General features: G+C 39.9%; 1 protein-coding gene across 1 annotated transcript in view; it reads left to right on the top strand.

The window, feature by feature from the left end:
- Window positions 1-24,296, top strand: part of lekr1 (Leucine-, glutamate- and lysine-rich protein 1) — a 172,923-nt gene that overhangs the window by 105,711 nt on the left and 42,916 nt on the right. Inside the window, exons 9-10 of the mRNA XM_073041054.1 lie at window positions 1,149-1,223; window positions 5,998-6,201. Coding sequence (XP_072897155.1) covers window positions 1,149-1,223; window positions 5,998-6,201 — 279 coding nt within the window. The remainder of the gene's footprint in view (window positions 1-1,148; window positions 1,224-5,997; window positions 6,202-24,296) is intronic.

The raw sequence follows: 24,296 nt of genomic DNA, 5'->3' as shown, positions 1-24,296 counted from the left end.
TCAAGTGACAGGGGAACTTGAGTTGCCAGAAGGCACGAGTACTGGACAGGGAGAGGCCTCTGCACATAGACAGGAAAGATCCCAAGGAGTGTCTGACACTGAAGAAGTAGAGGTCTCAAGAGTCAGGAAACCCCCCAGATAGGCTGGCCTGTGTTGTACTGGGGGAACAGAGTGTTGCGCCTATTCCCCTAGTGAGATATGTCACTACCAGTTACAAATGGGTTGGAGGTCCTGACATCACAAAATTCCTTTGAAAACTGTGTTATTAATGAGGGGTTGATAAATCTCAGTCTTGAGGACATGACTATTTTTGGTGGGGGGGAAGAGTATAACTCCCTGGTAAAGGTTTTACTGTTAATATTTCATATAATGGTCTTTCTGTAGAAGCCATGTGTTCTGCTGGCAGTGTTTGGGTTACCGTTAAAGATAAGGGATACTTAGGAATGTGTGTCATCCAGTCAGGAGAATGGAACTGGAAAAAAGTTCTTGACAAGGTTGGGGGAGCGGTTTTGTGATTGACACTGGGTTGGTTGAGGTCTTTTTCGGCTGGAGACAGAGAGAGAAGGAGCTCGAGAGAATTGGCCATAGAATTCAATCTGGTGAAAACATGCAATCAACTGGAGCCCAAGCAGGGAACATTTACTGGAAAGCAGTGCATAGGAGTTGGTGCAGTCTGTACATTCGAAAGAATGACTTCTGGAAGATTCGTGCTCCACTGTGCACACATCATTGTTTAAGCATAATGGGTGCTTTTTGGTTTTTTTTCTCTCTTTCCTTTACTAACTGTTTGCTTAAGTTAACATTCTTAAATATACTTCTTTATAACAGTATTCAGTATACAGTCTGTCATTTCTTGCCGACGGCTGTTTGCCAGGGCCAGTAAATCACACAGCATTCACACAAACCGGGGTTTGAGTGGGCGAAATATCCTAACCTCATGGATTTGGTGGGAGCAAAGTCATATACACCCTAGATGTACAAAGCCTGAGAAAGGTAAGTTTCTCACCACAGAGTCCAGTGGGGGGCTAACAATCCGTATTTCCAGAGACACCTAGTTAAAAAGGGTTTCATAAGGGAAGTCGATCTCTAAGATGAATTTTTAGAATGTTGATGTAGATAAACTTAATCGTTATTTCTTTTATACTCAGGAATAAATCAGAAGTGGAAGGTCTTCTGTCAAAAATAAATGAACTAGAATGTGCACATGAAGAACAACAATCAAGGTACATGTTAGGCCTTCATCTGGAATTATGTATTATTAATAAAGTACCTAGAAAGTTATATTTATTACAGTGACCCCCATATTATGGCCGATTCGATAACAGAAACTTGCCCTTACAAAATTCGCAAATCACTTCTCAGGTATATGAGATGCAGAATAAAATATGTTCTTGCTGAATTTATGTGAATTAATAAAAAGTAAAAAGTAAATAATTAGAATCAGGATTCTGAGGATGAGATGTTATTTTCAATCCACACTGTCTTTAGTTTCCTGATGAGTATATCAAGGATTCAGTTGTAGAGGGACATACAGAGGCACAGATTTTGAAAATTGATTAGTACTGAAGGGATGATGTTGTTCAACGCTGAGCTGGTGCCATTAAGTAGTGGCTCTTTGCATGCAGCTCCAATGAGAATCATCAGAAAATCCCTTTTCAGACTAGTACAGCTGAAATCCACAGTCACAGCCATCAGTCCTTCAGTAAGCAATATCACTTTAAGACATTAGAAAAATCTATCTATTTTCAAAATCAATGAACCAAGGATGGCAGACTCAAGTTGCGAGCACAGTTCCCCTTTAAGAAAAAGGAAGTGGGGACGCTGCACTGGTCTACAGCTACAATTGAAATATAGAGCTCTTAGATTTTCACTCCTGCCTATCCTGCTTGCGAATGTATACTCTCCAGGAAATAAAACTGAAGAGCTCAGAGCAAGATTGCTGTATCAGAGAGACATCAAGGACTGCTGTGTACTCTACTTAATGAAAACATGGCTCACACCGGGAATTTCAGATGCAGTAGTGCAGCCTGATGGCTTCACCATTCTCTGCAAAAACAGGACAGCTCAGTCTTTTAAAGGCAGAGGAGGTGGAGTATGCTTTATGATTAACTTAATGTGGTGCAGAAATGTGGCAGTTCTGTCCAGTCCTGGCTCACCTGACCTGGAACATCTCAGGTCAAATGACATCCTTTTTTTACCTGCTGAGGGAGTTTTCCGCCATTGTCCTGGTAACTTTGTATATTCCATCTCAGGCCAACATCAGGCAGGCACTAGAGGAGCTGAACAACATAAACAACAGGTATGAAACAACACAACTTCCCTCTCATTGTGTGAGATTTCAACCAGACCAGCTTGAAAAAGTCTCTGAAAAACTAACACCAACATATCGCTTCTGGAACCAGGGGAGCCAACACACGGCCACTGTTATACCACCATAAAGAATGTTTGTTGTATCATTCCGTGTCTATACTTTGGAGAGTCTGATCCATAATTCTATTCCCAGTGTGAAGACAGAGATTAAAGACTGCAGCACCAGTGTTGATGACCAAGAGGGTATGGTCAAGGGAGGTGGAGGAGCACTTAGGAGACTGCTTTGAGTGGGTAGACAAGACAACATTCGGGGATTAATCTTTGAGTGTGAATGAATATGCCACCGTTGTCACTGACTTCATCAAGACCTGGGTGGATGAGTGTGTGTCTTCATGAACATACCAGACATACCCAAAGCGAAAGCTCTGAATGAACCAGGATATTAGTAGTCTGCTGAGAGCTAAATCTGTGGCATTCAAGACTGGTGATCCAGAACAATACAAGAAATCCGGGTAGGACCTATGGACGGCTATTTTAAGAATGAGAAAATAATTCTGATTGAGGTTAGAGATGGAATCAGATACATAACAGCTCTGGCAGGGCTTGTAGGCCATTACTTCCTACAAAGTGAAACCTAACATGAGTGGTTGTGATGCTTCACTCCCAAATGAGGTGAATGCATTTTAATACGCTTTGAAAGGGAAAGGTACAGTCACAAATGTGGCAAAATACAGGGAAAACCTGATGCAGTCTGCAAGAGAAATGCAAATTGGGAGAAGATTTGTTTTCCAGCAAGCCAATGACCCCAAGCATAAATCCAGAGCTACACAGGAATGGCTTAAAAACAACAAAGTTAATGTCCAGGAGTGGCCAAATCAGAATCCAGACCTCAATCCAATTGAGAATTTGTGGTTGAACTTGAAAAGGGCTGTTCACTCATGATCCCCATGCAATCTGACAGAGCTTGAACAATTTTGTAAATGTTACGAACCCCGTAACTGGGTTACTTACCAGCAAAGATAGAGGCGTCCGTTGGAGTCTGATGATACTATTTTTAACAGTATTTATTAATAAAAATACACAAAAATAATATCAATGCAAATATACAGATAATATACATCGTCAATACTAAACCTAAAAGTGCAGGTATAATAATAATCAATAAGAAATAAGCTCTATCGTTGTCTAGGGGATAATGAATTGTCCGATGGAAATATAAAATTCGTTTCAGTTCACACAGACTGCTGTCGTTTGTTTGTCGCTGTGTTGCAATTGTTGGAGAGAGAGAGAGAGAGATAGAAGAATGGGAACAGTTACTGCTAAGTGTTTTGCCAACCTTCCTTTATGATTTCGATCCGTCGGTGTCTCGTTGTTGTGGCCGTTCAAGTGTGACCTCTCCTTTAGCTAAACCGTTCTTCCATGATGAGCCTGCCACCCAGGCAAGGGAGAACACACACGAGCTCTCACCGGCTTCGATATAAAACGCTGTCACTGAATTTCTAGCGTTTCTCCTGGTGTGTCTAAGGGGTGTTCCCCAGACCCATCTTTTATCCTCACTCACTCAGATGTCAATCAGGTTGGGATGATGCAATCCCTCAACCAGACCACTCTGGTTGTCCCCTGAGAGGTTCCAATGAATAGTACAGTACTCAATACACAATTCCTTCTCCAAGAGACAATAGCAGTAATCAGTGGTTCCGTTCTGCTTTGTTAGGAGACATTCCACCTTGTTGTGTATTCTGCTCTCTCATTTCTCTCTCTCTCTCTCTCATTTCCTGACATGCTGTGTATCTCTCTCATTTCCTGGGTCTCAGACCCGAAATAATAGCGATCTTGCGATTCTCAAAAAGGAGGGGGTGACTTTGTACCCTTCGGCCCCTCAGAGTTGCTCCACATTCGTAGCATAAAGAAGAATGGGGAAAAATTGCAGATTTGCAAAGCTGATAGAGACTCAAGGCTGTAATTGCAGCCAAAGGTACATCTAGCTATATACTGACTTGAAGGGATTGAATACTATGCAATCAATTATTTTGCGTTTTATACTTACAATTAATTAAGCTCACTTTGTAGAGATCTGTTTTCACTTTGACACGAAGGAGTCTTATTCTGTCAATTTGTGTAAATAAAACGACAAATTAAATCCACTGTGATTCAATGTTGTAAAACAATAAAACATGAAAACTTCTGTGGGGGGGCACGGGTGAATGCTTTTTATAAGCGCTGTATATATACACTCAGTTCTTATCTGAGTGGCAACTTGGATCCATTCCAATATGCCTACCGAAGCAACAGGTCTGCAGCAGATGTCAGCTCATTGGTTCTTCACACAACCCCACAACCCTGGGACATCTGGACAGCAAAAATGCAAACAGCAGGATGCTCTTTATCAATTACAGCTCAGCATTTAATACCATCATTCCCTCAAAATTAGTCAGTAAACTCCAAGACCTGGATGTCAATACTTCCTTACGCAATTGGATCCTTGATTTCCTCACTTGCAGACACCAGTCAGTTCAGAATAGCAAATACATCTCCTGTACGAACTCCATCAGTACAGGACCACCACAGTGATGTATGCTTAGTCCCTTACTCCACTCACTTTACACCAATGACTGTGTGGATGAGCACAGTTCCAACACTATATACAAGTTTACTGTTGTTGTCTGTATCAAAGGTGGTGGTGAATCAGCATACAGGAGGGAGACTGAAAATTTAGCTGAGTGGTGTAATAACAACTACCTCTCACTCAGTGTCAATAGGACGAAGGAACTGATTGTGGACTTCAAGAAAGGGAAACCAGAGGTCCATGAGCAGTAATTATCAGAGGTGGAAAGGGTCAATAATTTTAAATTCCTGGGTGTCGGTATCTTAGAAGACTTGTCTTGGACCCATCATATAAATATAATTGCAAACAAAGCAGGTCAGCACTTGAACTTCCTTAGGAGTTTGTGGAGGTTTGGCATTTCATCAAAAACCTTGGCAAACTTCTATAGATATATGGTGGAAAGTGTGCTGACTGCTGCATAACAGCCTGGTATGGGAGTACCAATGCCTTTGAAAATCCTACAAAAAGTAGTGGATTCAGCCCAGTACATCATGGGTAAAATCCTCCCAACCATTGAGCACATCTACATGATACAGTGGTGTAGAAACATTTTTGCAGCTGCTGGCATCAGGTAGAAGGTACAAGTACCTCCGGACTTGCACTACCAGGTTCAAGAACAGTTACTACCCCTTCACCAGGCTCTTGAACAAAAGGAGATAATCACACTAATTTTACTTCTGGTGTTCCCTCAACCGATGGTCTTACTTTAAGGACTCTTTGTCTTGTTATTTCATGCACCTTATTTTTTTTTTGCTTTTTATTTATATCTGTATTTGCACAGATGGTTTACAGTTAACAGTTCCTGATATTTACAGATTAGTTACTGTTCTGTATATTTGCTAAGTATGCCTGCAGGAAGAGAATCTCTGGGTTGTATGTGGTGACATGTATGTACTCTGATAATAGATTTTACTTTGAAATTTGACACATGCTCAGATGATGTGGCTTTGCACTACAGAAAATTGTAATATGACTTGACTTCTAGGAACACAAACTCACTCCCCCTTGATGAGAGATGTGTGTATTTTACTTGCTTTACTTTACTACACTTGATTTGCCTATTTTTTTAAAACATACTGTAGGTATTGCAAAGAAATTAAAGAAAAAGAGGAAAAATGGCTGCATTTTGAACAGAAGTACAAAAGCTTGGAAGAACAACTGGAACAAAAAGTCCGTAAGGAGACAGAAGTAGAAAACCAAACTTCAAAATCACTAGGTGAACTTCTGACTCTACAAACTGCCCTGAGTCAAGCAGAAGAGAAGCTTGCTGCATTAACACAGGAAAGGTACAGTCATGTGACTTTGCTGTGACATAGGAAAATAATCATCAAATTGTAAAAAGATCATTTATGTAAAGGTACATCTTTTTATGCAAGCAAATTGTTTCAACTCTGGCAAGTCCCTACCTCATACCTATAGATGTTAGTCGCTATCCACTTTTCCATCCGTCTGGTCTATGATAAATTGTAATGTTTGCACATCTTACATTTTAGATTTGCATATTTTATATATTTAATTCCTTGAAACACAAATCTTCATAAGTTTTCAACTTTGTTTATATTTTACATTGTATGTTACAAATATACAGTCTGTCATTAATAAATCTGTGTTATGTACATATTTCCTCTAAATTAGAGATTCTCAAACTTCTGGGGGTTACTGTCCCCTTCGCTTCCAGACCATATTTCTAGCACCCCCTTTCCAGCCATTGGATAAAAACTATAAAGAATTTTGATTTACGATGCACAGTGAAGAAAATAGGAACTCCAAATTCAAAGCAGCAATGAATAATTGGAAAAATTTTCAAATGTATTTAAAACTAGAAATAAAATTATTTCTTTAGTTACAGTAAAATAAGTTTTATCAACAATTTTAGAGCATACATTAATAGACCAACTATTCAGTACTTTAATGCTTTTTTACCTTTCAATCAAATGGACGGGCTAGGTGCAGTGATATCAGCTTCTCAACACTCAGAAGGTGTCTCCGAACCCTGTGTTCAGTAATTTGCAGTCTGTTTCATTGCTTTGAAAGAATTTGGATGAGCGCACTGAAACCATGCTCCACTAAAATGATGTTGAAAAGATAATAAGGAACATCCTGGCCCTTTTCCTCAGTGCAGGATAGTGTTCAGAGATTTATTTGTGCACCTAGAAGCTTTGAAACGATTTTTTTGAATCTCAGCTTCAGCTTAAGTTATTTTTGTAGTGAGATCAGTTTTTCCTCCATCCTTCCTGTTAATTCCTCATTACAAAATTCAAGAATTGATTTATTACCCAATCTGAAATTTGGATTGATACAAGATCCTGAAAACTCTCTGACATGTGTTTATGCTGCTCAGCCAGGTGGGCACAGTATACTTGAAGATCTTCATCTGGTATTGTTTCTTTCTCTTCCAACTCAGAGCTTGGAAATTGGAAAAGGTCACGACAGACAATGTTGCCCTTAAGTAGGACAGAAATTTGGAGAGGACTGATTTGATTTTGTTAAGATTTACATAATTTTCTTTCATTTGAAGATTAATTTCATTAAACTTTGTGAATAATTCTGACAAATAAGCAATATCATGCCTAATATTCTTGAGTTGATTTCTGACTGAAGCATCGAGTCTTCAAAGAATTTTATCGCAGTTTCAAAGAGCACAAGAATAACCATATAACAATTACAGCATGGAAACAGGCCATCTCGGCCCTTCTAGTCCATGCTGAACGCTTACTCCCACCTAGTCACACCTACCTGCACTCAGCCCATAACCCTCCATTCCTTTCCTATCCATATACCTATCCAATTTTTTTTTTAATGACAAAATCGAACCTGCCTCTACCACTTCTACTGGAAGCTCGTTCCACACAGCTACCACTCTCTGAGTAAAGAAGTTCCCCCTTGTGTTACCCCTAAACTTTTGCCCTTTAACTCTCAACTCATGTCCTCTTGTTTGAATCTCCCCTACTCTCAATGGGAAAAGCCTTATCCACATCAACTCTATCTATCCCCCTCATAATTTTAAATACCTCTATCAAGTTCCCCCTCAACCTTCTACACTCCAAAGAATAAAGACCTAACTTGTTCAACCTTTCTCTGTAACTTAGGTGCTGAAACTCAGGTAACATTCTAATAAATCTAGTAAATAGTTTGAGGTATTTTGCTTTTGAGAGCCATCTGACTCTTGTGTGCAACAGCAAGCATTCAAATTGTTCATCATTCTCAATACAAAGCTCTTGAAATAGTTGAGAATTGAAAGCATGGAACTTGATTTTATTTGCTGCTGTGATAACAGTATTTAATGATTTATGCAGCTGTGAATTACACAGTGAATGGTAAATCTGTTAGGTACAGTTTTTTTTCAAGGAAGTAATAACCCCACCATTGTGTTCTGTCATTGATGGTGCTGCATCTGTTGCACAAGCAAGAATGTTGGGGAGCAGGATATCTTTCTCGTTGAAAAAATGCTCAACAAACCGAAGTATTGACATCCCCTTCCTATCTGTTTCTAGTCCTCTTGCAAATAACAACTCTTGAACCATGCTTTCATCTTTTATGAAACAAACATCACTAAGAAGCATTTTATTCTTGGCATTACTACCAATTAGAAGCTTTCTGACAAATAAGAATGTGTATTACTCTGCAGTTTTTTTTTAAAGCTTTTTCCCAAATACATTGGGATAATTGTAAGTGTTTATACTAAATGTTTACAGTGGAATACAACCTCAAAATCATGGGGATTGGCTTTCATGTAATTAGCACAAACAGAATCTGAATCAGGTTTATTATCACTGACGTATGTCATGATATTTGTTGTTTTGTGGCAGCAGTACAGTGTAAGACTTTTAAAAATTACCATAAGTTACAATAAGTAATTAATCAATTAATGTAAGTAGTGTTCATGGAGCATTTAGAAATCTAATAGTGGAGATAAGAACATGTTCCTAAAATGTTAAGTGTGGATCTTCAGCCCCCTGTACTTCCTTGCAATGTGTTTCATACCATTATTCAAATATTCCTAAAATAGATGGCAAAAGTGTTCATCAGTTTCAGATAATAGGCCTTTTCAATATGGAAATTGAGGTCCAGCAAAAAAAACTGGTTCCAGATTGCAGTTTTGGACAAGATTTTGTTGGAAACAGCATACTGCAGACTTTGATCAAGTCTACCTGTTTTAGAAAAAGAGTTAAAAGTAAATTTGAATTCATCCTTTACCGATATTAACAGTTCCTTTTTTTTTACTTATTCTGTCCCTTTCAAAAGTATTATACTCATAGGGCAGTTTTCTCTACCCAAGTTCACAGCTGAGTTTGTTTTCAGTCTTGGATGTTGATGATACAATGTGGAGATGATGGTGTTTTTGAGGGTTACAGAGTCAATAAAATGTTAACTTGTTGGATGTAGTAATTGTGTGGCAGTTGTATTGCGCGGCAAATTTTACATGCCATTTCAGCATTTACCTGGTTGTTATTGAGTTAATGTATGCAGCCCAGGTTGATCACCAGAATATCTAATGGTCATATGATGTAGCAGTGATAATGAAAGATGGCTAAAAAACTGCAGGTTTGACAATTGTATTACTTGGTTACAGGTGTTCAGAAAACAGAGGCATTATAAACAAAAATAGAAATGCTGTATGAACTCAGCCAGTCGAAGCACTTATGAGGAAGGATTGTTGATCCAAAATGTTGAGTGGTTTTGCATTTCACAGATACTGTTTGACTGGCTGAATTCTTGCAATATTTCGAGTTTGTTTTCAAATTTCAGTAAAGGAAAGGTGTCAGAGGATTGGAGAACAACAAATAAGGCACTCTTGTACCATATCAGACCTATTACCTAGGAAGGATAAGCAGTGAATAGGTCATAAATATAGTCAATTTGACTGAAATATGTTTTGTTTAATGTTTTAAGTATCAGAAACAAGGACAATGGACTTAGAGCATGTATCAATACATGAATCTATGACATTGTGGCTATTGCAGAGACTTGGCTGTTACAAAGGAAGGAATGATGTTCCACGGTTTAGATGTTTCAAAATGTACAGGGAGTGAGGTAAGAGGTGGGAAAGTGGCATTGTTATTAGGGGATAGTATCACAGCTGCAGAAGTGGGCGACCTCGTGTAGGTGTGTGGGTGGAAGTCAGAAACGGGAAGGTAGCAATCACTCTATTGGGAGTATTATATAGACCTGCCAATAGGACACTAAGGAGCAGATTGGCAAGCAGATTTTGCAAAGATGCAAAAATAATAAGACTGTTATTATGGATGACTTAAGCTTCTCTAATGTTGATTGGGACCTCTTTAGTGTAAAAGGTTTAAATGTAACAGAATTTGCTAGATGTATTCAAGAAGGATTCCTGACACAGTATGTGGACAGGCCGACTAGAGGAGAGGCCATACTGTACCTAGTACTAAGCAATTAATTTGGTCAGGTGATGGATCTCTCATTGGTTGAACATTTCGGAGGGATAGGAGCAGACAGTATGGGAAAGTTTAGTTGGGAGAAGACAAATTATGCTCTTAGTAAGAAACTTGAAAGCATAAATTGGGAACAGATGTACTTGAAAATATACAACTGAAGTGTTGAGGTTGTTCAGGCAGCATTTGTATGGGGTTCTGTGTAGGTTGGTACTATTGAAGCAGGGAAAGGATGGTAAGGTGAAAGAACCATGGTTGACAAAGAGCAGAAGGAAGAATACTTAAGGTTTAGGAAGTAAAGATCAGACAGGGCTCTTGAGAGTCATAAGGTAGTCAGGAAGGATCTTTAGAAGGGAATTTAGGAGAGCTAGATGGGTCATGAGAAGACCTTGATGAGTAGGATTAAGGAAGACTCTAAGGCTTTCTACATGTACGTGAAGAACAAGAGGATGACTAGAGTGAGGGTAGGATTGATCAACAATGAAAGAGGAAACATGCTTGGAGTTGGAGGAGCTAGGGGAGGTCCTTCATGAATACTTTGCTTCAGTATTCACCAATAAGAGGGTCCTTGATGAATGTGAGGTTAGTGTAGAACAGACCAAAAAATGCAGGTTTGAGCATAGTATTAGTAATATGACAGAACATGTTGATGTTAAGAAAGAGGATGTGCTGAAACTTCTGGAAAAAAAACACTAGGATAGATGTGTCCCCAGGGCCAGACAGGATATACCCCAGGTTACTATGAGAAACGAGAGAAGAGATTGCTGCACCATTAGTGATGTACTTGTGTCCTCACTGGCCACAGAAGTAGTCTCAGAATATTGGTGAGGCAAATGTTATTCCTTTGTTCAAGCAAGGTAATCGGGATAATCCTAGGAATCATTGACCAATAAGACTTACATCAGTGTTGGGCTAACTATTGGAGAGGACTCTTTGAGACAGGATCTACAAGCATTTGGAAAAACATAGTCTGATTAGGGATAGTTATCTGGGCTTTGTGAGAGACAGGTCATGCTTCAGGATCCTGACTTTGAGAAAGTGACAAAACAAACTGAATAAGGGAAAACAGTGGACGTGGTGTATATGGATTTAGTAAAGAGGTCAACAAGGTTCCCCATGGATGGATCATTCAGAGGATCAAGAGGCATGGGGTCCAGGGAAACTTGACTGCAGAAATTTCAGAATTAGCTTACACACAGAAGGCAGAGGGTGGTAGTTGATGGTGTATAATCTGCCTGGAGGTTGGTGTCAGTGATGTTTCACAGGGATCTGCTCTGTGAAACAAATCACTTAGTTGAGAAGGTGCAAGGGTAGGTTCGTAAGTTTGCAGATGACACTAAGGCTGGTGGTGTTGTGGATAGTGTAGACAATTATCGTAGATTACAACAGGGCATTCTAAGATCCAGAAAAGGTTGAACTTGAAAGCAGAGTACAAGGTTAATGGCAGTATTCCTAGCAGTGTGAGGGAACAACAGGATCTTGAGTTTGACCACACTAGGAATATTGTGTTCAGTTCTTGTTGCCTCATTGTAGGAAGGATGTGAGCTTTAGAGAGGGTGCAGAGAAGTCTTACCAGGATGCAGCCCGGATTAGAAAGAATGTTTTATGAAGATAGGTTGAGCAAACTCAGGCTTTTCTCTTTGGAGCAAAGTAGGTTGAGAGGTGACATGATAGAGGGGTATAAAATGTTAAGAGGCAGTGAACAGCCAGTGCCCTTTTCCCCAGGGCAGCAATGGCTAATACATGAAGGCATAATTTTATGGTGATTGGAAGAAAATATAGGGTGTCAGAGGTAGTTTTGTTACACAGTGAGTGAGGCACTGGTAGATTTATTTTATTTAGAGATGAAGCGTGGAATAGGCCCTTCCAGTCCTTAGAGCTGCACCAGCCAGCAATCCCTGATCACCCTGATTTAACCTTAACCTAATCACAGGACAGTTTACAATGACCAGATGACCTACATAGTATGTCTTTGGACTGTGGGAGGAAGCTACAAGACCAAGAGAACACCCACACATTCCACAGGGTGGGTGTTCAGAGATTCCTTACAGATGACGCCAGAACTGAACTCTGAACTCTGACACCCCAGGCTGTAATAGCATCACGCTAACTGCTAAGCTGTTGTAGAGGCTGACGCATCAAGAACATGAAAGAAAAACGGAGAGTTATGTGGGAGGGAAGTATTAGATTGGAGTAGGTTAAAAGGTAGGCACAACATTATGGTCAAGGTCTTGTTGATATTCAACTAGTTTAACCTGGTTGGAGGGGTAGCTTTGAAAAAATAATTGCTGTATAAGAAAACAAGATGTGCTTGGAGAAATATTGGCTAATAAAGTAGAACCTCTCTGGATTGTTAATGGCAAGTTAAATTTAAGAATGATCTTTAAAAAAAATTTAAGTCACAATATATTTTGATTAGAGAATACAGTGACTATCAACTATATAGATCTTTTAGAAAAATCTCTTATAAAGTAATCTTATGCAAAAGATTTTCTGTAATTAGCTATCCTTGCTATTTGTGTGAGTCTTAGTCCCCTTATTTGGATGATGAGACATACATAACATATTACATTAATAATATTAATAACAAATCTGTAAAACTAACATATCCCTCTACAAATTCAGTATATCTGGCAATTTCCATATTCATTGGCAACAATGTTAATGATACCATCTGGAGGTGTGTCCTCCCTCCCTACGTCAGTCATGATGATCGAAGCAAATGACTGTTGTCTAGATGAACCACTGATGAGACTAGTCCAGTGCAATCACAGAATTCTTTCTGTGACCAGACTCCTCATACAAATCTGAATCTGAATCTCGTGTTTTTTACTGCTTTGTCTATTTTAAAGTACACAGCGGTGTACATAGTGGGGTGTGTCAGGAATGGACAGGAGGAGGAGTATAGGAAACTGATACAGGACTTTGTGATATGGTGCAACTCAAACTACCTGCGTCTCAATATCACCAAGACCAAGGAGATGGTGGTGGACTTTAGGAGATCTAGGCCTCATATGGAGCCAGTGATCATTAATGGAGAATGTGTGGAGCAGGTTAAGACCTACAAGTATCTGGGAGTACAGTTAGACGAGAAGCTAGACTGGACTGCCAACACAGATGCCTTGTGCAGGAAGGCACACAGTCGACTGTACTTCCTAAGAAGGTTGGCGTCATTCAATGTCTGTAGTGAGATGCTGAAGATGTTCTATAGGTCAGTTGTGGAGAGCGCCCTCTTCTTTGTGGTGGCGTGTTGGGGAGGAAGCATTAAGAAGAGGGACGCCTCACGTCTTAATAAGCTGGTAAGGAAGGCGGGCTCTGTCGTGGGCAAAGTACTGGAGAGTTTAACATTGGTAGCTGAGCGAAGGGCGCTGAGTAGGCTACGGTCAATTATGGATAACTCTGAACATCCTCTACATAGCACCATCCAGAGACAGAGAAGCAGTTTCAGCGACAGGTTACTATCGATACAATGCTCCTCAGACAGGATGAAGAGGTCAATACTCCCCAATGCCATTAGGCTTTACAATTCTACCGCCAGGACTTAAGAACTTTTTAAAAGCTATTATTAATGCTTTTTGAGATAGTGATTTAGATGCATATCATATTTTTTACTGAGTTAAGTATTGTATGTAATTAGTTTTGCTACAACAAGTGTATGGGACATTGGAAAAAAAGTTGAATTTCCCCATGGGGATGAATAAAGTATCTATCTATCTATCTATCTATCTATCTATCTATCTATCTAATTTCTGACTTTGCCAAATCCAGCTGTAGTCTGATATATCTTCCTAGCAGTAACCCTTCAGATGACTGTCCTACAGTTGTCAATGGTGCATTCCAGAAGTGAAATAAGAACTGTGCAAGTTTTGTCTCAGGTCCCACTCTTGTCATCCATCAATCCAAGTGATCTTCTTTCTCTAAACTATTTGAACGTAGGTGATATGCACATTCCTGATAAGTTTATGAGTAATTTGTCACCTTAAGTGTGAAGATACATCTGTAGTTCATCATTAGCAACTCAAAAAGAACATTTGTGGTGGAGAATCTTTTTGAATTTGAAATCGTCAGTTAAGCTGATGTCACTATGACAGGCATTGTCATTTCCCCCATAGATGGGCTTTAATATGCTTTCAGAGTTTTCCTTCTCTAGGCCAACAAACAAAAACTCTAGCAGCTCTTCATTTCCTTTTGATAAAACAACAGCTCTAGATCTCCAAAGAACAGTGTTGTTCTGGAAGCTTAGTTCATACTTTCTCTGATAATGTGGTAATAATACATCACCTTCAAATTCTTCTTCATATCCACACTGCATATATTTGTACACCTCTTAGTCTAGTGTTATAGCTCATCACAGTAGCAAGTTATTGTTGGTCTGTGACTGAACTGCTAGCTATAGATTCTGTCTGGATAGCAAAGATGAATACATCAGGGTGCTGTTTATCAACTGCAGCTCAGCATTCAATACCATCATCCCCTCAAAACTAATCAATAAGCTCCAAGACTTTGGCCTCAATACCTCCTTATGCAATTGGATCCTCGTATTCCTCACTTGCAAACCCCAATCAGTTTGGATTGGCAGCAACATCTCCTCCACAATCTCTATCAGCACAGAAACACCATAAAGCTGTGTGCTTAGCCCCCTGCTCTACCCACATTACACTTATGACTGTGTGACTAAGCACAGCTCCAGTGCCATATTCAAATTTGCTGATAACACCACTTTTGTAGGGAGAATCAAAGGTGATGATGAATCAGCATAAAGGAGGGAGATTTAAAATCTGGCTGTGTGGTGCCAAAACAACAACCTCTTACTCAATGTCAGCAAGAGCAAGGAGCTGATTATTGACTTCAGGAGGAAGAAACCAGAGGTTCATGAACCTGTCCTCATTGGAGCATCAGAGGAGGAGAAGGTCAGCGACTTTAAATTTCTTGGTGTTATTAATTTGAAGGACTTTTCCTGGGCCCAGCACCTAAGTGCAATTATGAAGAAAGCTCGGCAGCAACTTTACTTCCTTAGGAGTTTGCAGAGATTCAGCATGACATCTAAAATTTTAGATGTGTAATGGAGGGTATATTCACTGGCTGCATTACAGCCTGGTATGGAAGCACTAATGCCTTTGAACGGAAACTCCTACAAAAGGTAGTGAATACAGCCCAGTCCATCATGGGTAAAGCTCTCCCACCATTGAGGGCATCCACATGAAGCATTGTCGTGGGAAAGCAGCATCCATCATCAGGGACTGCACGACCCAGGACATGCTCTCTTCCTGCTGCTGCCATCAGGAAGAAGGTACAGGAGCTTCAGGACTCACACCACCAGGTTCAGGAACATTTACTACCCCTCAACCTTCAGGCTCTTGAACCAAAGGGGATAACTTCACTTGACTTCACTTGCCCCATTGAAATGTTCCCATAACCAATGGACTCCTTTTCAAGGACTCTTCATCTTATATTCTCTATATTTATTGCTTATTTATTTATTATTCTTATTTTTCTTTTAGTATTTGTGCAGTTTTCTACTGCACTCTAGTTGAATGCCTAAGAGCAATCATTCATTTATTCTTTTATGGTTATTATTCTGTAGATTTATTGCATATGCCTAGAAGAAAATGAATTTCAGGGTTGTAGCTGGTGACATAGATGTACTTTGATAATAAATTTACTTCCAACTGTAATAACCTAATCTCATTCTGTGCTGCTGGCTTACCTACAATACACCAAATGGTAGTAAAGGTATTGTATCCACATTCTGATTGTGGTCTGCTCTAGTTCTCTGGAATGTAGGCATTGGCAATGCAAACACCTATTTCTTCAGTCTCATTAAAGCCAAAAATACTTTACAGAAGCTTATTGTCTGAAAACTGTAAATTTCTAGCTATACAAATGTTTATGGAACCTGGTAATTCTGAAAACAACAGCAAAACGTGCCTTGTCTAGTAGGATTGCTCTGCCTTGGAAGGAGACTTGATGCAAAACCAATAATTTTTCACACACTGAGACAAAATTACAACAGTGCTGTTAAGCTGTTTTATCACAGTACAACAGCAACCACTTTGCAAGAAACCTTTAAATTCAATGGCAATTGCTTCAGTTCTCAAAAACAGCTTTTTAATTCTTTCTCCACTTCCAAATTGTTGTATGATTAGCAACTCATGTTGTCCTCCTAACACTCTGCTTGGAGATAGCAGGAGATATTTCTGCAAAGTTAATGATTTCCTCTACGGATCTCTGTGCCAATAAATTCCACAAGTTCACCATACAATGTGTTAAGAAATGTTTCCTTATCTCGATCCTAAAAATCTTAGCCAATATTCTGAGAATCTGAATCATGTCCTTGGAAGAGGAACCATCTTCCTTGCATCCCATCTGTCTTGTCCTGGCAGAATTGAGTAAGTTTCAGTTAGATTGCACTCATTATTTCAAATAGTAGACCTAAGTGGTTTAAGATTTCCTCATCTTGCAGTCCTGATTACCCAGAAATCAGACTAGTGAACCTCCACTGCACTGTCTCTGTTGAAAACAAATCCATTCTTATATAAGGAAAAAATTATGCACCCTATGTAGGGTCTCACCAGAACCCTATTTAATTGTAGTAAGAGAAAGCAAAATGAAAATTTAGACATAGCTGATCTTGTCACTGACTCTAGAAATACTAACAATGCCAGTTTCTAGCCTTAAAGGAACATACTGATTAGAGTGCTTATTTCTGATAAAATATCACACTCTGATTTACTATGAGAAATGCATAGGAGATTTCCTATAATTCATAACATTTTATAATCTTTCATTTACTTTACTTGCAGTATATAATCTCTTTTCACTTTAAAGATATTAGTTAGCCTATGTGCTGACTACCAGATCATTATAGTTAACCTATAATAATCTGGTAGTCAACATTGCATATCCAAACATAGAAAAGAAAATTCTAATAACAAGTCTTACTAGAGGCCTGGGTTTTCATCTTCATTATCTGTTATATAGCCACTTACTGCTACAATTCCTAACAATAGTAACTTCTTGGATTATATTAAATAAGTTCAACTGAACCATTTTTTCCTACCAGCATCACAATAATTTTTATTTTCCCATTTCTATCTTATTTTTTGAAGAACTTTCTCAAAATAAATGTTAAATAATCAAAACAGCAGAGTGCACATAAAGTTCAATGCTTGAAGTAAATAAAGCATCAGGGTTATTGATTTAGAATCTAATGGTGATTGAAACTTTTGATTAAAACCCCTGTATGCTTTTTTTTAATTTCACTGTATAATGTTCAGGGAAAAAAATCCAATGCTCACGTCGTCCTGAGAAAATGTTCAGACCAATACAGAAGCAGGATCAGATGTGGTAGCCAGGAGTATGACAAAGTACTCAATTCAAACACAAAGAACTTCTTCTCAGTTTCTCAGTACTGAGCTGAAATACTCAACATTAATGTAGTCCACATGGGACAGGATGTTGTTTTCAGTTTCTTTCTTTCTTTTCAATTTTGTTTGCCAAAATTATGATAGTTGTGCCAGCAGCTTCTTAGAATGATAAAAAATTGGATTGCACTTGTAATCTTGATCCCAAATATTTGATATTTCTGGTCCTCCTTGAGAAAGGGATTAGATCTTTTTCACAAAGTGTGATAAATACCTTATTTATTTACATACTATTTTTTAAAAAAATACAGGGTAAGATTACAACAATGCTTGCCAGGAATTCACTCGAGAAATGCCAGCCAGCTGCTGTCAGTGCAATGTGGATATCCACACCAGCAAGTTGCAGTCTAGAGGTACAGAATGACATGTAGGTCATTTGACACATCTGACCACCTCCTCCACCATTAGTATCCACCAGTCTCCATGACTTTCTGAACTGAAGGGGGCAATACACTTTGCATCTGGCCCTGTAACTTTATGCAGTCATAAGATAGCATATTTAGTTCAGAGGGGTTGCTGATATTCACTGAAAGGGTAAGTGAAACTTGGTGATTTTTAAAAATTATAATTAGGATTAATTATTCTAATTTTATAGAAGTTGAACATGATTAAACTCATCCACACCTTGAAGGTGCAGTTGGACTCAAGTGTCAAACTCCGTGTTTCACTGGTATCAGAGGTAATATTGTGACTCTTCCCAAATGGAACCACAGTAAAAACATCTTCTCTGCCAGACAAAATAACATCAACAAGACAAGGTACATATGCTAGGGAGTAGACTCCTCTGAATTGACACCTGGCAATTTGACAAAAAGAGGAACAAGGCCTTCACTGGTCTCTAAATTCCTCTTGAACTTAATAATAAAAAGTAATCTGGGCTTCCAGTTCAAGAAGTTCCAAGTCCTGCATCCCTCAGTCTCAAAGTCAAAGTAATTTTATTGTCAGATACACAAGTACATGTAACGCTCTTCCACCTTTTCTTTGTGGTATTCTCCACAAGTGTGAACTGTTCAGTCTCTATCTGTATGCAGAAAGCAGAAGCGCATCCTGGTGGTCAGACTGCCGAAGGCACACTTGATGGTGTAGCTGTGGTCAAATGTACAAACAAGCTGGATGAACTCAGCATTTCGGGCAGCATCCGTTGAAATGAGCAGTCAACATTTCGGGCGGAGACCCTTCGTCAGGACTGAAGGAGGAGGGGGCAAGGGCCCTATAAAGAAGGTGGGGGGAGGGTGGAAAACCAATCAGAGGAAAGATCAAGGGGTGGGGGAGGAGAAGCAGGGAGGGGATAGGCAGAAGAGGTGAAGAAGGAATGTAAGGGGAAAACACTATGGGTAGTAGAAGAAGGCAGAATCATGAGAGAGGTGATAGGCAGCTGGAAGAGGAGGCAGTGTGAAAGTGGGATGGGGGAAGGAAGAGGGAGGGAATTACTGGAAGTTGGAGAATTTGATGTTCATACCAAGGGGCTGGAGACTACCCAGATGGTATATGAGGTGTTGCTCCTCCAACCTGAGTTTGGCCTCATCATGGCAGTAGAGGAGGCCATGTATAGACATATCCGAATGGGAATGTGAAGCAGAGTTGAAGTGGATGGCAACGGGGAGATCCTGTCTGTTGTGGTCAAATGTATTGGGTCCTCTATTGTTACTGGTGACATGCTAGTAGTTGTTTAGCAGATGCTTCTTTAAGCTAGCCTGGAGAGGTCTTCTGCCATAATCAGGCATGGCATCAGTGTGTGCTGTTCATGCCTATTAATTACAGCAGTCAGTTCCTCCAGTGCCAGCCTAACATCTGTTTGGGGGTGGTGGGTAGGAGAGGAGGGAATATAGAATACAACTGCAGTAATGGCAGAGAACTTTCACGGTGGATAATAATGTTGGCAGTTGCCTTCGAGATGTTCCGGGTCAGGGGAGCAGAATTGAGACTGAACCACCACATCCACAGGCCATGACAAGTTAATCAAGGAATAAATACTGTCACCTATACCTTTACCTGATGCCACTGCCTGGTCCATGTGGTGGATGGTGAAACCCTTGGGATGGAGTGCCATATCCACAAAGCTGAGTACACTGTAGTCTCTCATGTCTCTCTGATACAGCAGTCTTTCTCTGAGGTCTTGTACTTCTTCACTACACATTATACTCCAGTGAACTAAATGCACCTTCCCAGGATCAAGATGCACATCCTAGAAAGAAGAAAAAGGAAACAAAAGAGGAGGATGATGTAAGTGCTATGGAAACGTAAGCGTATGGAGGGATATGGGCCAGGTGCAGGTCAGTGAGACTAGGCAGAAAAATGGTTTGGCACAGCCAAGAAGGGCCAAAAGACCTGTTTCTGTGCTGCAATGTTCTATGGTTCTATGGAAGAGGATAAATGAGACCTAATTTCTCGAGATATTGGTAAATTCAAGAGATAGTCACAAGAAAGCAGAAAAAAAGGAAGACAAGTTGAAAAGGGAGAAGATATAGAGAAAAATGTGAGTGAGACAGAGAAAGGCGTGAAAGAGAGAAGGAATGTGAGAAAGAAAAAGAGCATGAACATGAGTGAGATTCGGACCACAACCGCAATAGAGATCGTGAGAGGACCAAGGATAGGGAAAGGGAGTGCAACCAAGAAAGAAGCCAGGACCTGGAGAGAAGCAGGGATCTAAGTAGGTCCAGAGAGAAAAGGAGAAAAAAGAGCTGCCTCTTGCAATCTCAGAGTCAACTAAAAACACCACACAGGAGGCCCCAGAACCTGAGATTATTTCACAGTCACAAGATTGAGCTTATAGCTAAGCAGGAACGAGTGTTGTGTGTTTAATATTTGAGTAATATTGTAAATTCATTGATTAAACATTTTTTGTTTACATAATGCATTGTGGGTTATCTGTAAAAGTAAGTAAATGGCATACATGCGCACCTCACTTAAAATGAAAACAAAACTAAGACCTATTCTCCTGAGCTCCTGTCTTTTTGCTTTCAATTAGTTTCATGTTTTGGAGTTATAAAACTTAACAATCTGCTCGTAGATCAATTAAACAGGTGAATAAGAACAGGAGAGTGGAGGAGGAAACTATGCTGAAATTGTTGTACAACATATTGTGGTTGTTGCAAACCAGAATAGGAAAGAATGCTGAAAATATTTAACAGGTCAGACTAACAGAAAAAAATTTCAGTTAATGGGTCATGTTTTGTCACATTTGGCCAGAAGTCTGTAAGGTGCCAGACAGAAGCTGAGGCACTGTATTTGAAACTTACATTGAATATTGTTAGAACTATACAAGAACAAAGATCGATCAGAGTGGGATGGAAAATTTAAAGTGATGGGAAATTGGAAGCTGATAGTCACCCTGCAAACTTAATGGAGGTCTTCTGCAATAGGGTCATTTCATCTTTTGATTTCTGCTTTTTGATTAAAGAAGACCACATTGTAAGTATTGGATACAGTATAAAATGGAGAATACAAGTGAGTCACTGCTTCAGATGGAAGGAATGTTCAAGTCCAGGGATAGTGGGAAGGAAAGAGGTGAAAGGACAAGAATTGAAAATTTCTTGTTGTATAGCTCAATTTTGTGACGAAATGGTCATGTGTCACAGACTAACTCAAGATGATAGTTCATCAAATAGGATGTGAAAAATGGGCAATAAATTAGTCCAAGTCTGCAAGAAGAGAGATATTAGGAATACGATTCAATGGAATTTAAGCGTTTACAAAGTACAAATAATCAAAACTGTTCACATTCTGAGGAGTAACAAAGCCATTGGATAGAGTGAGCAATATAACATTTCGGTATCAGTAAGGATAGGGAAAGCAAACATAAATGGTAAATTGATAATATGAATTTCCATTTAATATAATAGGTATTGGCTTATTGTGTTAGGATGGGCCTGATGGAGTGACCTAATGGTCCTAGGACTGCAATATTGACTGTATATATTACAGATCAGGACATAACTTACTGCTGAGTAATACACACAAAATGCTGGAGGAACTCAGCAGATCAGGCAATGTCTATGAAAATGAATAAACAGTCAATGTTTCGAGCTGAGACCCTTCTTCAGGACTGTAAAAGAAGGGGGAAGACACCGGAATAAAAAGGGAAGGGGAAAGAGCAATAGCTTAAAGGTGATAGATGAAGCCAGATGGGTGGGAAATGTAAAGGACTGAAGAAGAAGGAATCTGTTAGAGGAGAGCGGACCGTGGGTGAAAAGGAAGGAGGAGGGGAACCAGTGATCTGCAGAATCTCTTGTATTAACTTACTGCTGATCACATTAGTACATTGTTATACTAGAATGTGGTCCATTGATAGAAAGACCTTTAAACAACAAATAACTCCATCCACTTCACCTAAAGGAAAAGGTGCAACAACTGAACCACAGCTAAATGCATTTATTATTAAATGGTAGTTTCTTTCTATTAACAAGACTTTTTTTTACTGTAAGTGCTACTATAAATGATTACTATAAATGTTTCTATAAACTATGCCAAGTCTTTAATGAGACACTTGATAATGATTCCATTTTCACACTGCTATCAGTCGCAGTGTGCCTTCTCACTCTTAACAGCAAATCTTTCTCACTGTCTTTCAAGATTGTTTTGAATCTTCATCTGCTTTGTTGATTTGGTTTCTGTTTTGATTGCTTAAAGAATGCTGGACATTTCAATATAGCAGCAATATGCAAATTCCCCAATGAAGCATCCGGTGAAGTCTCAACTTCAACTTATGTCACTTTGACTTGTTGCATGTAATTTGGGGAAAGTTCATCAGGTGCCACATTTCGAAGTAAATACACTCCAATGAACTGGGTGCTGTACTTGGATGGAGTGGTAGTGTGCAATACCTATACCAGCTTCTTCTCTGAAATCTATCGATTCCTCCTCGAAACAGCCATATAGTCTATAAGTATGTATCCTGAAAAATAGAGAGGTTTGGGGCATACCAGATTCTCCCTTGCACCATCATGAAACAAACCATCAACCAACTTAGAACACTACCAGCCTACAGATCCAACATATAATCCTCCGTAACTTCCGCCACCTCCTACGGAATCCCACCACCAGACACATCTTCCCCTCCCCCCACTCTCGGATTTCCACAGGGATCGCTCCCTATGCAACTCCCTTGTCCATTCATGCCCCCATCCCTCCCCACCGACCTCCCTCCAGGCATTTATCCCTGCAAATGGAAGAAGTGCTACACCTGCCCCCACACTTCTTCCCTCACCACCATCCTAGGCCCCAGACAGTCCTTTCAGGTGAGGCACCACTTCACCTGCGAGTCAACTGGGGTGATATACTGTATCCGGTGCTCTCGATGTGGCCATTTATACATTGGGGAGACCCGCCGCAGACTGAAAGACCGTTTTGCCGAACACCGGTGCTCAGTCCTCCAGCAGTGGCGGGATCTCCCTGTGGCCACACACTTCAATTCCACAGACCACTCCCATTCCAATATGTCTGTCCATGGCCTCCTCTACCGTTAAGATGAGGCCACACACAGGTTGATGGAGCAATACCTTATCTCCCGCCTAGGTAGCCTCCTACCTGCTGGTATGAACATTCAACTCACAGACCTCCATTGATACCCCTGCCCCCCCCCCCCACCTTACCCCATCCCCATCTATAATTTTAGTCTGGTTCTCTTTCTCTCTCTTTTTCCCCCCTCACTATAATCTCCCCCCTCACTATAATCTCCCCCCAGCCCTACCTTTCTTTCTCTTTTATTTCCCATAATTCTCCACCTTCCCCCCTAGCCTATTTCCCTTCAGCCTATCGCTTCCCAGCTCTCTACTTCATCCCTCCCCCCACTTCTTATCCCCCTCGACCATCCCATGTTACTTCACTCCTGATGAAGGGTTTCGGCCCGAAACATCGTCACTGCCTCCTCCCATAGATGCTGTCTGGCCTGCTGAGTTCTGCCAGCATTTTGTGTTTTTAGAACCATCATTCTCTTGGTTTATAATACTCAGAAGTGATATCGCTTTGACTGTGAAAACTGGATTTGTGCTGCTGTTTATTGAGTGGATATCAATTTCATCCCGTGATGAGGTGTCACATCAACAGTGGTTACTCTGGTGAAACCTGAAAAAACAAAGCACTATTGGCTGAACATTACACCAATGGACCAAATATGGATGGATGTCCTACCATGCACTGCACTACCATCATTACAGCATTACATAATAGAGCACAATGTTTAATGTAGTCATTTTTGGTATGTGCAGCTGCTTCTATTGCTGAACTAGAAAGAAAAGAACAATATTTCAAAATTACATGGACATCCCAACATTTCAAAAGCACAAGAACACTGCAGGTGCAGGGAATCTGTAATAAACACAACATTTGAAATAGGCAGTGGGTCTGGCCTTCTGTTTTTATGTCAGATTTGTAGCAGTTGCAATTTTTGGCTTTTAAGTTCTTAGAGAGATCATTGATGTGACCTGTTAAAACTCTGTCCCTTCACAGATTTGCATGACTTGCTGAGTATTAGCAGTATTTCCTGATCTCATTATGCTTCACACAGAACTACTACAGGGATTGCTGAGCTCCTGTCATGTGCCTTATAGAGCATGACTG

This window comes from Hemitrygon akajei, chromosome 3, assembly GCF_048418815.1.
Source record: "Hemitrygon akajei chromosome 3, sHemAka1.3, whole genome shotgun sequence".
In the NCBI taxonomy this organism is placed as follows: domain Eukaryota; kingdom Metazoa; phylum Chordata; class Chondrichthyes; order Myliobatiformes; family Dasyatidae; genus Hemitrygon; species Hemitrygon akajei.
This window is presented reverse-complemented; position numbering and strand designations above follow the sequence as displayed.